The 17,780-nt window shown below is 62.8% G+C and overlaps 1 protein-coding gene across 3 annotated transcripts in view; it reads left to right on the plus strand.

Annotated features, from left to right (window-relative positions):
• MGMT (O-6-methylguanine-DNA methyltransferase) overlaps window positions 1–17,780 on the plus strand; it is a 144,474-nt gene that overhangs the window by 25,807 nt on the left and 100,887 nt on the right. For all 3 annotated transcript variants that reach the window (XM_016157523.2, XM_036222234.1, XM_016157524.2), the window contains one exon: window positions 8,433–8,569. In XM_016157523.2, coding sequence (XP_016013009.2) covers window positions 8,445–8,569 — 125 coding nt within the window. In that variant the 5' untranslated portion in view covers window positions 8,433–8,444. The remainder of the gene's footprint in view (window positions 1–8,432; window positions 8,570–17,780) is intronic.

Genomic DNA, 17,780 nt, shown 5'->3' on the forward strand with positions numbered 1-17,780 from the left:
CGACTGACTCCCGGGGCGGCGTTCGCCACCCGCGTCACCTTCCAGCGCCCTGGTCGCCGTGTCGCTGTGAATCCGCGCCAGGGGGGCGCGGCGGCGGCGGACGGGCGCGCGCGCATGCGCAGACGGGCTCTGGCCCCCGCAGGTGCTGCCCGCAGTGACCTTGTCAGGGGGCCGGGGCGAGGTGCCCATCGGCCTTGCGCAGGGACCCGGTGACGGCAGGGGCGCAGGCGCGGGACGCTTGAGGCCGCCCGAGCGCCCCGCTGCCCTCCCTCCAGGCCGGACGCTCCTTCCCACCGTCGCCCCGGGGGCGCCGCAGCCCGGGCGGTCGCTGAGCGGGCATCGCCCTTCGGGTCTCCACAGACGTTTTCTCCAGCTTCCTAAGGAGATGGGTCGCTGCTTCGTCACCCGCGATGAGGCGGCCCCGGCGCGCGGCGCGTGACCCCGGCGCGCGGCACGTGACCCCGGCGCGCGGCACGTGACTGGCGCACTCGTGCCCGCCATTTTCGGCGGCACCGACGCCTCCGCGGGCTCCGGCCCTGGTCCTCGCGCTGGAGGCCGCACCGCCTCCGACCCGCGGCCCAGGCGGGCGTCGCACACGCCGCTCGGACGCCACCCCTCGCCCGTCACGCTGCCGCAGGGAGCGCGGTGAGTGTCCGCGCGGGCCCCCGTTCAGTTCTCCGCGGCAGACACAGATCACATCCTGCTGCGGCAAGCGCCGGCCTCCTCCGGCGGCATCTCACTGTTTCCTTGTTAACGGGTGAAATATGTGACAACATTTTATACATTTTCAAGCGCCAAACACACACGGAAGAAGGCCAGACGACGTCTGCGCCTCCCGGTTGGTGTCCGGCGGGTCCCGCGCCTGGTCCGGGGCTGCTTCTCTGCGTGGGGTCCGCTCTGCGGAGGGGCCCCGCCCGCCCCCTTCATCCTATCGCTGGCCCCGCCGGCTCGACGCACCCCCCCCCCCCCGAGGCCCTGCTGATTGGCAGGTCACTTAGAGTCAGAACGAGGAGGATGATGTCATTTTCTCTAAGCCTTGGACTGCTGTAAATTATGTTTTAACTGTTGTAATTAAGACTTTGAGACTACTAAACTGTCTTTGAGGGGAAGAACCTGTCCCCTTCTGCAGAGAAATAATTAATTCTCTGAGTGTATGGTTTTGAAGAATTTACTGTAAGGTAAAAGGCTGGTGTTTCATTCTTGCATTTGTCAGTATTTAATCAAACGGGAAGTGCACTTTCGGTCTGGAATCTTGGCTTCGGCCGCAGAATTAGGTTGAATTATTGTTTAAAGAGTAAAAGGTAGAGAATTATGTGCCGGCGGTATCAGGCCCCTGACAGGCTCTGGGCAGCACGTAGCTGGTCTCCGGCCTCGCATCAGCCATGCGGCAGCAGCACGCGCCTCCGTGGCAGCGTGGCCTTGTGGGGACGGCGTCTGTTCCTCCGCGAGCCGCGCGCCTTCAAGGCCACCCGTGCCGCCTGCTGCCGGAGCATGTCCAGAACACAAGGCGCCTCCGTCCCAGACACCCAGTCGTAAATCATGAGCCGCGCCGCACCCCTCACGCGAGGGTCCTTCATGGTGCAGCGTGGTGGAACTTGTTCTGTGTGGGGTGAGGGGGCCTGGATCTGGCCCTCCCCGCCTGGGCTCCGTGCCGGACCTCCAGCGGTGTTTGTGGGTGTCGGGGTCATGCTCTGAAAGCAAAGGGGTGGGCGCCCGAGGGTCAGAGTGGCCTTGGGTCGGCCTCTACGGGCGGGGAGAAGGCACAGGCGGCTCGGAACTGGGAGCGCTGGGCACCCCTGTGCCTGCCCTGCGGCGGGGTGGCAGACTTCCCAGCGCAGGCGCTGGGTCTGGTCACAGGTGCTTGCAGAAGCCCCCACAGATGACAGGTGAGCCTGGCCGCGCTCCAGTGAGACCGAATTCAGGGACTCTGACATTTGCATTTCATGTCATTTCCATTTTATTTTTCTGACTTTCTCAACCATTTAAAAATGTAAAAACCACTCTGAGCCCATCGGCTGTACCAAGACCCCCGTGGTAAGCTGGACTTGCCCTCCACCCCCAGCCCTTTATCATGGCCAGGCAGGTGACCAGGTGTCACTGCTCCTCACCCCAGGTGTCCCTGAGGAGGCCGCACCGCCCCGATGGACTGCCACAAATTTCCGCATCACACACACCCACATGTAGTCTGACGTGGCCTCGGAGAAAGTGCAGGTGTCACGTGTGGTCACGTCTTTGTCTCAACCTAAGTAAGACACCTGGAAAGAAGGTGTGACAGGAGCCTGGTGCCTCACCCCCAGGGCGGTGAGGGAGACGGAGCCGCGGGCGACCTGCAGCCAAAGCCACGATGCCTCCCACGCTCTGTCACGGAGGTGCCCGGCTCTGTCCCCACCCGTCCTGGCTCAGGTTCCCAAGGCCCTGCTGGCCCCCGGCTCTTAGAACTGGCTCACAGGACTGGCACATGGGTGTGGTGACCCTGTGAGCACTGGTCCCCTGGCCCGGGGCGGGGCGCAGCTTTGGCTGGTGCCGAGGGGGCCGGCGTGCAGCTGCCACCCACCGTGACCAGAGGCCGCAGTGTGCAGACGGGGCGACGCGGCAGGCCCGGGACTTGGCCCAGTCGGGGCGCTCTGCTGCCTCCCAGGCTGCTCCGCGGGGATCGCCGCGGGGTTCTCATCCGCCCTGCGCTGCGCACGCCTCCCGCAGGTGCGGCCTCCCTCACGCTTGCAGCCAGGTGTCCTCACCCTCTGGGGGTCTGGTCCTTCGGCTGGCACAGTGACACGTTTGTTTTTAAAGGCCCGTTTTTCCCTTTATTAAGTGCTCAAACCTACTGTTTCAGTGACTTGTCAGAAAGGGAGTGAAGCGAAGGAGCCTGAACAGACGGTGCCATGAGCGGTGCTTGTCCCCTCGTCCCTCAAAGCAGGCGCCCTCAGAGCGGGGGGCCAAGACCTTTGGCTCCTGGGGCCCTGAGGGCCCCGCGGGTGGGCGTCTGTCAGAAGTCTCCTCCTGTACCTCGCACGACTGCGACTTCCCCATTTCATCCCCATTTTCGTATAAAAATGTTTCCCCACAAAATTAATTAGCGAGGATGACGCCCAGCGTTCCGCCTGCGGTTCCCTCTGTGCTGGCCGCCTGCACCCTGGGGTGGCCCCGTGAGTGCCCTGGCCCCAGTGCGCTGCTTCCTGAGGGGCCACGCAGGCGCGACTGGTCCGCAGGAGAGCTTCACTGGGCCGTCACAAATGATGGCGACACTTTAATAAACTTCCAGGGGCCTGCGGCCGTGCCGCGTGGAGCTCTGCACTGCACCCCCGGTTCGGCCAGGCGCAGAGAATGCGCCGAAGCTCCCGGAGCCCCAGGCGCCTGGGCCAGGCCGGTCAGCCGTGCACACAGGCGGTCCATGCTTTTCGGGTGTGATCTGTTTCACTTACACACGCAGCAGTCTGTACCCTAACTGCGCCCTCATCCTGCGTGACAGCAGCTTCGAAACCGCGTTTGAGCTTAGCAGAAGAGCAGTTACATCCTGCTCCGCTTGTCCTTAGTTTGAAAAGACGAACAAAAAATGAGAAGTTGGGAAAGCCAAGTTGTAGTTTAAGTTCAGTTTTTAAAGGGAGACCGTGCTTCTTTTCATCGGTTGTTTGCAAGATGACGGAACACGCCCGTGGACGTCCTTGCACAGCCCTGCTCTGCCGCAGGCCTTCGCACGGGGCGCAGTGTCCCTGTGGCTTGCGCACGCCGAGCGCCTCCACGAGGGGTGCGTGAGCTCGGTGCGGCCAGGGCCCCTGCAGCCACCTGCCACTGACCAGGACGGCGCCGGGCCACCTCCAGCGGCAGCGACGAAGATCGCCGTTTCCTGCTTCCAGCCCCCCTCTGGCGTTTCCGCGTGGGACGTGGACAGTGGGAGTGGCAGGAGGGCGGCGGACGGGCCGGAGAGGGCTCGGCGGGGTCAGGTCCGCGCCGGGCGCAGCCGGCCGGGAGAACGGCCGGGAAGAAGCAGCGCGGCCGTGTGCCCGGGTTTCTCACCGCGGGTTCACTGGGAGCCCAGCCTCTGGCTCCAGCCGTGGGATTCAGAGCATTAAACGCCGTTCATGTTAAAAGGGAAATGAAACGAAATTCACTTCAGTTTCTCAGGTCTCCAAATAAGCGTGAAAAATCAATTTTTTTCTGCCACCAATTAATGTCAGCTGCTCTCGTAGCTTTAGGTGGATGCCATGCGGTGACGCAGGGAGCCCGTGGGCCGTGCGGGGCTGCCGGGCCATGAGCTCCGTGAGCGTCGGGGAGGGACGCGTGGCCTGTGGTGTCCCCGTGGGGGCCAGGTGAGCAGCCGGCGCCGCAGCCCGGCTCTGCCCGAGGTGCTGGGCGGTGAGGGGGTGCTGGCCGCGCAGGGTCGCGAGGCCCGGTCACTGCTCTTGGCACGTGGTCCAGAACCGGCCTGTCGGGCCTCCAGAGACCCTGTTGTCCTTATAAAAGGAACTCACATTTATTGCCAAAAGCTTGGAAAATGCAGGTAGGAAATTGTCCCGCTCCCTCTGCACCGATTTCTTACAGTAAACTTTCATTCCGGAATTATCTCGGGTGAGCTGCGAAGGCAGAGCAGCGAGGCTCGCTGCCCGCGGCCGCCCCGCAGGGGACCTGTCATCCTGTCCCAGCCTCTGGCCCCGCAGCCGGTGCAGAAGGCTCCACGGACGAGCATCCGGGATGCTGGTTACTGACCGCCCGCTCCCGGGTGTCCCTCTGCTCCTGCGCCAGTCCAGCGCGTCATCCGTCCTCGGTGGTCATCTGCACGGCCTCCTCACCGACTCCCAGCCTCCGCTCCCGCCCACTCATGGCAGCTGCCGCAGGGAGCTCCTGAAAACGTGAACCTGGCGGAGTCTCTTTCCTTTAAAGCGTGGGATTCCCGGGGAAAAGCCAGAGCTGATGCCAGCCTACCAGGCTGCATGGCTGGCCCTTGGCCATGTGTCCCCCACAGCCCGCTCTGGGCACCTGGCCTCATCGCCTGCCTCCCCCGTCCTTGCCGTGTGCACGTCCCCCTGCCAGGCCTGTGTCCTGCCGCGTGTGGGCCGGAGCAGGACACGGGTGTGTGCAGCCTCAGGTCCCTTTCCTGGCAGGGTCGACGGAAAATCATGTTAAAATTGCCACTTTTCTTTTCTTTTATTTTTTTTCTTTTGGCAAAGTAGCAGTCGGTCGTCGCTGGTGCAGCATCGCTGGCCAGCAGCGGTCCTGCTCACGGGCTCAGACCCTGGAGGCGCTGGCAGAAGTCTGGCCCGGCCATGTCCGGGAGGGGCTGTGGGAACCAGGCCTTCGATGTGGGGGGTGGTGCCAGCGAGTCCCCCCGTTCCGGAAAACTAATTGGGGTCTGATTCCGATTCTGTTTACGCGATACGGAAGCCCAGCCCCTCAGACATCACGTCCCTAAGCAGCTAGCCGATAGGCGTGGCCGGGAGTGACAGGCACTGGTGGCTGTGTTGGTCCAGCGTGATGTGGACAGAGGAGGTGCCCTCGCTTCCTGGCGTCCTGCAGCAGCTGCAGAGGGACGGGCAGTGTGGACGGCAGACCTCGGAGGGTGCCCCAGGCTGACCTGCGACAGGGCCACGTGCTGGGCGGGGACGGCACGCGGCTCGGCGGTGGCAGCCGGGCTGCAGAGTCTCCCACTCAGTTCAGAAGCGCAGGTGGGGCGTGCTGGGCATCACCTGGGGAGAGGTGGCCATTGCGGCTTGAGCTACGCCTGGCCCCTGCCCTTCCCTGCTGCGGCCCGGCCTATGGCCAGACCCTGGCGGCGGTGACGAGGATTAGGCACGTGCAAGGTTCTCCTCCCCACGCTGCTCGTCGCTGCCCCATGAGGGAGTCCGACAGGCGGGCCCTGGTGGCCCCGCATCCTCACCACCTTCACCGCCCGATCCTCGACCTGCTGGATCCTCCGCCGCTCGCCTGGCTCTGGGCGTTGGGGCGAGGGCGGGCTGTGCCCTCCGGAGGGCGAGGGTCCTTTTCCTGCAGAGCGCCCGCCGGCCGGCCCACGGCTCCCCGCGTCTTCCAGCTGGGCCCACGGAACAGCCGGCGACACTGCCGCAGTCAGTGTTCTTGTTTTTCCCACTTTGCCAATGAGAAAAACGCGGCCTGGAACGGGGTGCACATCTCCCGCTCGACCGTCCTCCTGGCCGGGGCACGTGCCGGCTGCTTTCTGCACCAGTGCTGGGCCCGTAGCCTCCGTCGGGGGCCGACGTGGGCAGAGCCCTCCTCTCCTGGCAGCTGTCCCTGTCCCCTGCCGCTCGGCACAGGCGTGCGCTGGCTTGGCCCCCGAGCCAGCTCTGGGCTCCAGCCTGGGCCTTGAATCAGAGGAGAGTGACAGGGTGGCCAGGCCGCGGGGAATTGGCGGCGGCTCTCACGTCCTGTTTCCAGGGGCAACGGTGGCAGTAGCGCCAGCTGCATGCCTGCAGTCCCTGGCTGTCCCCACAGATGTTTCCTGAGGCTCGGTCCTGGCTGGGGCTGGACCCTGGCCAGCCTGGGTTCCTGCAGCGTCCGGAGGCCCCCCCCCCCAGCCTTCCCAGAAGTTCCGTGAGTTACGGAGTGGCGTGGCCTTTCAGGAAATTGCTTTGTGCTTCAATTAGCCGGTGCCAGCTTCTGAGGTTCGCTGCTGGGAGCCCGCCCGAGGTGGGGGTGGGGCGCGTCATGCTCCACATTTGAGGCCTGCGCCCGCTCCGTTGAGAGACAGCCTCTGGCTTGATGGGCCTGTGCTCGCCGGGAGGGCCCGGGTCATGGGGACATGTTTGCAAAGCTATGTAAACAAACGTAAGCTGGTTTTGCTGCAGGACTGCCCCAGACTGTAACGCGCTGAGGTGCAGGGCGGGGCCCCCAGGAGGGGCGGCGGGTCCAGGCTGCGTGCCCCGCCCCCAGCACCTGGGAACGTCCTTCGGAGCACGCGGTGCTGGACCCTGGGCCTGCGTGGTGGACGCGCTGTTCACCAGCTGAACATGCGTGTGTCGTGCGCTGCCTGCAGGGGCCCCACACTCACAGAATGCCGCCACCCCCACCAGCAGCTCGGTGTCCCCAGGTGTGGGAGGGTAGGGGCAGCAGTTGGTTTTGGCTCCAGGAACTGAGCCAGGGCCCCAGGGGGCTGTGAGGAGGTGTGGCCATCTGCTCTGCAGAGTGGTTAGCGTCTGCTGCTGCTGGATAAGATTTTAGGAAGGAGCGGGCAGAGCCCTTGGGTGCCAGGACCGAAGTCCAAGGCCACTTGGTTGCAGTGTAGATTGCGGCAGGCGTGACCGTCCCTGAGTCCCTCCTGGGTGCCAGGTCTGCACACAGCTCCTGCTGCTCCCATGCCGACCCTATGCCTCGGGGCAAGCACTGTGGCCCAGAGTTCAGGTGACCTCAGCATGCTGGGCCGTGCGTGGGGTTCCCGCCTCCACGTGGTGGCAGCAGGGAGGACCCTCTCGGTAGCTTGTCTGTGTCCCTCAGGCTGTGGGCGCCCTGGGAGGTGACTCGTCAGGGGGTCTCTGATGTCAGGCGGTTATACGAGGACCCCAGCAAGCTGTGTGCATGTGGGGGCCTGGGCGGGAGTTCGGTTCAGACCGTCAACGTGCACTGGAAAGGGGGGCTCAGGATGGACTCCTGGGGCTTGTGGGACGTGGCTTGACCTTAAGGTGCAAAGTCACCTGCCCCCGTGTGGTGTTAGGAGCAGGTCACCTGACTCCGTGTGGTGTTAGGAACACTTGGAGGCAGGGCAGGAGCGAGCGTGAGGGGCGGGGGCGACGGGCTGGGTGGAGGTTGCACAGCACAGTGGACAGTCAGGCCACGCGATGCAGCCTGGACAGGCAGCGAGAGGACGGTCAAAGCCGGGACTCAAAGCCACACGGAATGAAAGGGCACCCAAGGACTCAGGCTGCCGGGCAGGGCGGGGGCCACAGAGCACGGGTTTCACTGTCTGGGCCCCGAAGGTACGTGTTCCAGGGCCATGCTGCTCCTGTCACAGCCGGTCAGCTCTGCCCCCGGGTGTGCGGGCGGCCACAGCCCGTGTGCAAACAGGAGCGTGGCTGCTCCCAAGAAAACTGTGCAGAGCAGGTGCCGGGCGGGGCGCGGCCGGTGAGCTGCAGCCTGCTGCGGCCCCTCGCGTCGTTAGCCGTCACTCCCACGCGCCACGGGGTCCGGGGAGGGCGGCATGGAAGTGAGCGCCGTGAACGAGAGCCGGGCTGCGCACGCGCAGGTGTGTGGGGGGCAGGTGAGCCGGTGCGGGGGAGGCCTCCTGTTGTGCTTCCCTGGAAACCCAGTCTGGCCCCGCCGCCCTGCACAAGCCCCATCCCGTCTCCGCTCGGAAGCTAAGCAGGGTTGGGCCTGGTTAGTGCTTGGATGGGAGGCCACCAGGCGCTGCAGGAGTAAGAAATAAAAATAAATAAAAGAAATGCAGTTCTTTCACGTACGCTTACTTACCTCAAAAATTGTTTCCTTAGGTGCTCGGGAGAATGGAGAAGGCCTGTGGCTTGATGTTCAAGAGGGTGACCAGCCCTTTGGGGACGCTCGAGGTCTCTGGCTGTCAGCAGGGCGTGCATGGGATTAGGCTGCTCGACGGGAAGACCCCGGACACCGAGTGAGTGACCGCGTGTGACACGTCTGTGGTGGGGGTCAGAGCAGCCGAGGGGCCGACCGGTCCTGCCGCTCTCTGCGGCCACGGGCGGCGCGGAGCAGTGCCGTGGGGCCTCTGACTCACTTTCCGCAGTCCCGCTGTTTCTCTGAGCACCCTGCCCGTCTCCTGCGGGCGTCCCTGGCCCTCCCTGGCCTCCAGGGCTGACCCCAGGCACACCCTGCCCAGAGGAGGGATGGCCCATGTGCTGGGGTGCCGCAGGCCCGCAGGCTCTCCGGCGCCCTGTGGGGGGCGCCCCGCCCGGCACCCCTGTGCTGCAGCAGGGTCTCCCTGCCGCGAGTGTGGCTGGTGGGAGCCGCACTCCTGCTTTTAAGGCTGTTTCTCCCATGCCGCCTTCCAGAAAGTGACCCCACGCCTGCCGCCCAGCGCAGGCGAAGCCTCCGGACAGCGTGGCCCCCATGGCTCCCTCCTGCTTGGGGCGCGGCCGCTGCGCCCCCATGAGCAGCATCGCACACAGCCCTTGGCTGGTGAAGTAGATGTGCCCCTGACCCCTGTGAGCGCCCTGGAGTAGGCTCCCTGGGGGCCGGGGCGGGGTGCAGAGTTCCTGGGCTGAGGATGCGCGGGGAGCGGGCCCCAGTCTCTCGGCTGGAGCTTCCTGCCGGCACGCTCAGACCAGCTATGAGCGGAACACAGGCCGTTCTGGAAGGGTCCCACACGGGGAAAACCACTTGTAAGGTTCGGCCCGTTACAGCAGGGAAACAAGCTGCGGGGTGTGCTGGCCGTTCACTGTTTACTTCTCAAACAGGAGGACGTCCCTGTGTGTGAGGGCGTGTGCCTGTACACGTGTGTTACAAGTGCGTTCTAGACGTGTCAGTTCTGCGTCCTTCCACTAAGCACGCGCTCCCGAAAGGGGAGAGCTGGCTTGTTCTCCTGAATCGTAGATGCCTAAAAAGCAGCCTTCCAGAAATAGTCTTCGTGACTGTCACCTGGGGAAACACGAGCTTTCTGACTGGTGTTGACCGTCCAAGGCCCCACTAGGAAGAGCATGGTGTGGCAGAGCTGCTTTGGTCAGAGCCGGCCACTAACTTCCTTCAAAGCGTCTGGTGTGTTTAAATCTTCTCTAGTAAACAAAGCTTTTGTTGGAAACAAGGGCCTGAGACCGAAGCCCCTCGTTTCTGCTGGTCCTGGGTCCCAGTGCAGCTGCCCGGGCTGGGGCGGAGGGGAGAGGCGTCAGTCCCCCTTCCCGCCGTCAGGAAGTGGGGCGGAGGGACGGGAGTCGGGGGCACGGGAAGCGGCACTCTGGGAACTTAGACCGTAAGCCGCAGGTGGCCGTAGGGAGGCGTCCCGCACCTCCGGGGCTCTCCTGTCCCGAGCTTCCGTGCTGCCCGTCTGCCTCCGCCTGGTTCTGGGGTGTCTCCGTCTGTCTCGGCTTCCATCGGTCCGCATTCGGCCATAAGCTGCTTTTCAAGGGATCGGAGGAATGCTGACACTGGGTGGCCAGCTCGGGGTCCCGTGGCGAAGGGATAAGTGACCGCGTGGTGCCTACCGCCTTGTTCTCTTGCCCGAGTTTTCAGGAGCTCTCCAGATTTTTATTACCTGAAGATCCATATGCCTTAGACAGATCACTGTCAACTGTGAATTGCCTTCTGGAGACGAAATCGACAAATGACTTTATAGTTGCATTTTTAGCCTTAATATCTGAGGGCCAAAAGTACGTTCAGGATTTATGGAGTTCCTGAATTTAAAATATAAGCAATAAAATTTTCTTAAGGGCGGTCTCCATCTGCATCTGTTATTACAAAACCCTTAGTTACTTTAGCATGTGACATACTAGGTTTTTACTTTCTGACAAATTGTGTCTAAGGAAATTAGTTTGCATGAAAAGTTACGTGTTTCCAAACTTGAACGGCTTTGCTGACGGAGCAGCCTCGAGGTAAACTTTGTCAGCACGACTTCAGTGCGGCAGGAAGAATCCGGGCTGCGTAGGAGGCCGGCCAGGGGGCCTGCCCGTCAGGGTCCTGCCCTCCCAAGGCGTCACGGGGTTGTTGGGACTGACAACTGCTGTGTGAACTCTTTGAAATCCATTCTCAGTCATTTACCCGTACGGCAGTGCAGAGCTATGGCCCAGAGGGGCTGTTGTTCGGTTGGCGTGAGCAGGACCCGGCCGGCTGCGCGTTTCACTGGACGGCTGCCCCTCGCAGGACGGGCGCAGGCTGCAGCCCGACCGGGGCGCCATGCCCTTTCCTGCCTGCGTGACCGGCACCGCCCTGACCCAGCCCTACCCTTCTTCTGTGGCGAAGTCGGCAAAGGGAATTTGCTGTTTTAATCGCTTGAGTGAACAGCTCAGTGGCGTTGAGTGTGTTCACTGCCCCCCAGCTCTGCCATGTTCCCACGCTGAGACTTGTGGTCATCAAACAAGTCCTCCAGCCGCTCTGAGCCCAGTCCCCGCTGCCCCTGGCACCCAGCATGGCGGGATCCCGCCCAGCCTGGAGGAGCGAGGCGCCCGGGCCCTCCTACACGTGGCAGCAGCAGGTGGCCCCAGGTACCTTCTTCCTCGGGCACTGCCCGCCCCCTCCCCGGAGCACGGGGCCGCAGCGCCAGCGCGGGCAGGTATTGCTCACAGGTGAGAACTTGGAAGAAGTGGGGAGTTCCGTGCACTCGTGGGGAAGGCTCGGCGGTCAACAGGCCCCAGCGCGTGGGGGCCGAACTCGGCGTGGACACCGAGGGACGGTGCCGGCCTTCACTTAGTGCTAGGGGGAGGCTGGTCGATCCCTGGCTTTGTGCACGTCACTGTCATCTCGATGTCGGAGGGCCGTTCCAGGGAAAGGAGAGAAGGGCTAGCGGGCGGTGGGGGGGCGCAGACGCTGCCCGCGGGGAGGGCAGCAGGCCCGAGGCTGTGCGGGGGCGGGGGGCGGGGGGGGGGGTGCTGCGCGCCCTGGTATTGGCCGTGTGGTTTTTGCATAGCTGCGAGGGCTGCCGTTGTCTGGGCGATGGACGCGAGCCGCCTACGCCTGACGCGGTGCGGGGCCCGCCGGGGCGCGCACGCGGCCTGGCCTCACAGGAGAGCCGGCCGGCCGGGAGCGGGGCTGGCCCTCAGACCGGCTGGCCCTGGAGCAGGGCGCGGGCTCCCTCCTGCGTGACCCCCGACGGCAGTCAGGCTTCACGGAGTGGGCGGTCCCGTTCTATCTGGGGGAAACGGGGAGAAGTTTGTACCGGTGCGAAGCCAGGATAGGAACAGAAAGACGACTTTTACCCCATTTTCTGAGTCAGAAAATAACTAATTGTTTATAGCAGACTGACCTATTCAAAGGGTTCTTTTGAGAGTGAGGTGGCAGGTGGCCAGTGGGCCACAGGCCGCGGATCAGGGTGGTGGGCCCGGGGCGGGAGCATCTCGCTCCCCAGATGCCCCAGGAGCGGTGGACGCCCCGCCGCCGGAGGTGGGGCTGGCCACGGGACTTGCTGTGGCCTTGAGCTGCCGGCACAGTGAAACACGGGATTTCGGGGGGCTTTTCGAAGGGGCCAGGCCCTGGTAGGCCTCTGCTCCAAGGAAGGTGACTGCCAGCCTGCGCAGCCCGGGCGCTGGGGACCAGGCCCAGCACGGCACCCCCTGCGCCGTGCACGGCCCGGGGGCCAGGCGAGGCACGTAGCCCGCGTGTCCCGTGCCCGAGGGTCTCGGCAACCAGGGCCTGGCCGTGCCCGTTTGGTCACCGCACGGACCCGGCCTGAGGGGGAGGCATGGGGTGGGCGGAGAGAGCAGAGGCCGGGCTGCGCTCCCACTCCCGGAGGGGCCGAGCTGGCCCGGGGGCCGCGAGTGCGGCGTCCGCCAGCTGAGCCTTCGGCCGCTCGGCCCCTCCGCCGCGTCCGTGCCTGTGTCCGGCGAGCAGGTCAAGCTGCGTGGACGACTCGGCGTGTGCTCTTGGTCCCCGGGGGCATCGCACCCACTGCGAGGAGGCTCTGGCCGGCGGTCCTTCCTGGCGCTGCGGGGCCACTGGACGAAGGCGACAGGCTTTCTGGTGACAGCGTTGAAGGACCGAGGTGCAGGTGCCCAAAGCGAGAGGCCTGGAAGAGACACGCTCGGGGCCCTTCCCGGAACGCGAGTCTCTGGTTCCGCGTTACAGGCCCCTTTAGCGTCCGCCGCCCCCCCCCAGCTTTTTCATTAATATATGCAAAAATATTAAAAGCCCTCGTATGTTACATTAAAAACTATGTCAGCTGCTCAGCTTTTTTCTATTTATTAAAACTTTTCAAGCAGCAAAAACATTTTACTTGTTAATGAGGGAAAGTGGGAAAATTAATGACATCGGGCCCGGCTGCGCCAGGGCGGCTCCCCCGCCGTGCACGGGGCTCCGTCCCCGGCCGGGGCACAAATGCAAATCGCCCCGGCGCTGCGCACCAGTAGAGCGTCCTTGGTTTAATGTCCTCTGATGTTTGGGTCACAGACTCTCTGGGAGGCCGCACAATTTCCAGAGCTAAACTTATTAAAACTAGTAATAATGTGTTGCGTTCAAGTGAGTTGAGATAAATGTCATTTTCCGAAAGTCACGTTTGCACATTGTCTGTTCACTGTGGCGGAAGGTGACGCTGCCCGTGCAGGGGCCTGCCGTGCACGAAGAGCAGGGGTGCGGTTCAGCCAGTCGCCGGGTCTGGCACACGTGTCCCGGGCCTGGTCTCTCCCTGATGCTTACTCTCCAGAGCGGTCAGTGAGCGGGCCTGCGGTTCTGGGAGCCCCCTGGTGGGCAGGGCCTTCTCCCGTGGTGGCCCCTGGGGTCCGCCAGGCCTTCTGCTCGGCCTTCCTCTGAAGCAACAGCGATCTGTTAAAACATTGGCTTCCACGTCGCCTTTCATTCCTTAGACGTCCAGAGTCCACGTTTTTTGTGACCGTGTTGGACGGCGATGGGTTGGCAGGCTTCTGTCGCTGCTGGTGCTGATCTCTGTGTCCTGTCACTGCCAGCTCCTTGGTGTCCCTGAGCACGTGTGCGGGCTGAATCGTGTCCTATAAAATTCACACATGGAAGTCTTCGCTGCCAGCACCTCAGAACGTGACTGCGTTTGGAGAGGGGCCTCTCCGGAGGTATTTAAGTTGAATTGAGGTCATAGGGTGGGCCCTGATCCGACGTGACTGGGAGATGAGGGCACAGACAGGCCCAGAGGGCGGAGCCCGTGAGGACACAGGCAGGGGGTGACTTCCGGAAGCCACGGAGTGAGGCCTCAGGAGGAGCCGCCTTGTGCAGACTGGCGGCCCGAGGCCCAGCCTGCGGCCCTTTGCGGCGGGGGCCTCGCGGGCGGGTGCCGCAGTGGGCGTCCCTCCCCCGCGCTGCAGCCACACCTGCTGCTGACGACGAGCCTGCCGGCCATGGCCAGCCCCCGGGGGCGCCGGCAGTGCTGGGGATGACCAAGGTGGCAGGTAGCGTCGAAAAGCAAAGCTCGAGGAGGCTTCTTTGTTCAGTGACTTCTGAGAGCAGCAGAGCTGCGGGCTGTGTACGGAAGTCGCCCGCACAGCCCCTGCTCGTGCACACGCACAGCCTCCCCCGTCGTCGGCATCCCCAGCAGACGGTCCGAGGGACCCACGGTGACAGCGCCATCACCCCGAGTCGTTCATGTCACAGGTCACTCGTGGCGAAGGCGTCCACGCTTTAATCAGATCAGACTCAGCAGTGACGAGGGCTGGCCGTGGTGAGCGATGTTCGTCCCGAATGATGCGCACTTTCCCCCAAGATCCTCGTGTGCCTTTGCGGACCGGTGAGGCCGCCTCTGCGTCGTCCAATGGACTGGACGTGGGCCTGAACCAGCCCTCCCATGGAAGGAGCCTGGTGACCGCCGAGTCCACGGGCCCCTGCGGAACACGCCTTAGAAACCGCTTTTTCCGAGCGAGGTGTCCTGCTCTCTGTCGCCTCTGTCTTACCTGCCTGTCCCTGTTAATCCACGGTCCCCAAAGTCAGCAGCAGGGAGAAGCGATCCCTCGGCCCCTTCCCCATGCAGTCACAGCTCACAGAGCCTCGTCCCCGGGTTCCAAGTGGCGTGAAGGCTGACGGGCAGCCGGCGGGCGCAGGGCGCGGTCTCCGCACCCGCCTCGTCCCCAGCCGCGTCTCGGCCCCCGCGCCCTGGCTCCGCGTCCGGCCTTCCCCTCGGCCGGGCGTCAGCCGTCTGCAGCCCGAGAGCCTCGCGTCCTCCCGCATCGCCGCGGCGTGGTGCGGCTCTCCCGTTAGACCCGAGCTGTGATTCGCCTCTGGAGCTGCCCTACATCCCCGAGAACCGCGCACAGGCGAGCTCACTAATGAGTTCAGTAAACGTTAAGTAATTAGGTAATTGGTGTCTTAAATGATATAGATTATGCAGAAGTCTTTGAATTTTTATGTAGGTGTTTGCAAAGTGTGTTCGTGATCATTAGGGGAGCTGGTGGTGGGTTTCGATAGGATAGGAACTCATTTTTCCCTGTTACAGTACTGAGGTAGAGCCCCTGACCCGAAGACTCCGTCTCTAGCATGTTTTCAGGTGTGGAGGAAGTGGGGTGCCTGGTTTGTTGCTCCCCGCTTCTGAGAAGAACTGGGCCGAGCCAGACGTACTCAAAAAGAGCTCGTATTTGAAAATGCCCATCCACAAATACGAAACCGCGTTTGGAGGTGGCCCGGGGCGGCCCCCTTTGCCCAGCGTTAAATGAAGGGCGTACCCCACGGGCGCGTTTCCCCTGGTCCTGGAAGGTCGTCCAGGCTTCGCCTCAGCATGTATTCCAGAGGGAGGCCCCCCGATTCTCCTCGGTTGCCGTGACGCCCTGTCTGGTCGGGACAAGGCGGGGGGGCCTTCACCAGGGGGTCCGGCCCTGGCACCTGCTGTGTCCAGGACCCGGCTCAGTCTCCATGAGGTCCGGGCTCATCCGTCCTTGCTAAATGGTCAGACAGGGATGTGGGCCACGGGGGCTGCCAGGCCGCGACGGGACGGAAGGTGGCCTGTGCTTAGAGTGCAGCCCTGCCCGTCCGGGGGCGCAGGGCAGAATGCAGGCGGGCAGACACGCGGCTGCTCTTCCGTCACGGCTGACCGGGCTGCCGGGCCCCCCGGTCAGCCGTGGGGCGATGACCGCGTCGCCGGGCCACGCGCACCTGGCTGCACGGTTCACGAGACCGGGCGCCGTCCTCCGCCTGCCGGTGGCGCCCTGCCTGGCTGCTGCCTCGTGGCCCCTCCGTGGGCGCGTGACCGCAGCGGGGCGAGCGAGGTACAAGGCGCGTCGAGTGGACTCGCTGCACGTTTACCTGTGCGCCACAGTCCCAATGTTTATTCAGAGTGGTTTTCCTCAAATATTTAATAAGGATTAATAATTGAATGTACTCTCGCCTTCTTCCTTCGCCCTGGGGTCCCCTAAGATCTTTGGAGCTAAAACTAGTTTGGGCCCCTAAGGGGTTTATAGAAATTAGATACGTCTGATATGGAAATGGCTGGCATGCCGAAACAATTGAGTCCTTAAGTAATTTGCTATTCCCATTGATAATTAGAAGAAACCCCTTGTTCTGGCTCCATTTCCCAATCTTTTTTTTTTCTTTTTGGCAGTTTTAGGGGAGAGTTCTGGTATTAGCAGCTAATTTTTTTCCTGTGATCCCACTGGAAGGTAAGTGGCTTTGGCATATTGTGTTGCCTTGATGGGTTATTAAATTGTCGCTTCTAAAAGATGAATGTGGGTTATAGAGTATATTGTCCCATACATCATTTTAGTCATCAGGAATGTTTAAGAAAACTGAATAAGAGTAAATTCTTTTAAATTTATGATTGGAATTAGCAATTTTATTAGGTCCTTTTTTTAGAAACAGAAACTTCTGAAGTCTCAAAATACACATCTCTGTTCTCCGAAGAGGCCTGCACGCTGCCCTCCCTCTGTCTTCCGAAAGGACACAGGCGGGCGGGCGCTCACGCGGCAAGGCCCGTGCTGCTGCCCCCGGGCGGCCCTGCCCGGCCGCCGTGCCCAGGATTTACTGTGCGGCGCCTCGGCCGTCATTCCCCTAAGTATTAATTTTAACTCCACTAATAAGAAACTGAACAAAAGTGGAATTATGAGTTCAGTAGTATCCCGTGAAAGGTCAGTTGTTAAAAAGGCAGAGTCTGACATTCTGTGGGAAAGGTGCCTTCGTTAATCACTCTGAGCGGCGGCCGCGGGCGCTGCTGACCAGCGGCCTCTCCGCACGCAGGTCCCGGGCCCGCGTGGTTCCTGTAAAAACAGTCACGTGCATCTGCAATATCGTTGCATTCTGAAGATGTGTCATTAACATAGCAAATCTTACGAGATTTTGAAAAAGGAAAACCACCTGTTTTATGGGCCCATTGCGCGTGAGCGCACCAGGCCAGAGCTAGCAACATGGCACGGCGCTCTGCTGGCTCAGGGCGATGTGCCCGGCCCGGCGGGTGGAGGCCGTCTGTGCGGCGCTGTCATCTGGGGGGCCAGCGAGGGTCTTCAGTCTCTCGTGCCCCATGTCCATGGTGAGCGGAGCTCGCACGCTGGCCCCCTGCCGAGCCGCCCAGCCTCCCCGCCCCGCGTTCCTCTGTGTGGCTTGGCCACCGCGCCCTGCCGTGCGTGGGGCCGACGCCGCGTCACGTTGCCTGGGCATGTTACGCGTCCTGCGGACTCAGTGTTAAAGTTCAGTGCGAATATGTAGATCGTTGAGCAGGTGACAGGTGACGCATTCATCAGCGGAAGCTCGTTCAGTGTGGGCTATCGACAGACTCTCTTCATTCAGCCGTTAAGGGATGGAGTTGTTGCCGCTGAGGTCCTCACCGGTCCTCTCGCTGTGGCTGCTGTGGGGTCCCAGTGAGGCTCCAAAACGGGGGACCTCAGTGTCTCCTGCAGAAACTGGTCCTTGTTAGCCATTTTTCTGATGCCGACTTCTGTAAATGGACATTTCCTGTTCTCGCATCAGACCGCGCCATGTTGGAAGGGAGGGGCCAGGCCGCACCGTGTCGGAAGGGGGGGACGGGCCACACCGTGTTGGAAGGGTGGGGATGGGCCGCCGTGTCAGAAGCGGGGGACAGGCCGCGCTGTGGTCGTGTCTTGGTTCTGGCGGAGGTCCACCCCCAAGGGCCCAGGCGCCTGTACACGTCTTTGGGGCCCAGTCGTGCCTCGTTCACACCTGCGCAGTGTCCCGGCTGTCCCCAAGCCGTGACGCACCCTCCCTGGACCCACTCTCCTCACTCTGCTGTTCCTCCTCTACCAGGGACAGGTGGGGGCCAGGCCGTCTTG

This window comes from Rousettus aegyptiacus, unplaced genomic scaffold, assembly GCF_014176215.1.
Source record: "Rousettus aegyptiacus isolate mRouAeg1 unplaced genomic scaffold, mRouAeg1.p scaffold_m13_p_6, whole genome shotgun sequence".
Classification (NCBI taxonomy): Eukaryota; Metazoa; Chordata; class Mammalia; order Chiroptera; family Pteropodidae; genus Rousettus; species Rousettus aegyptiacus.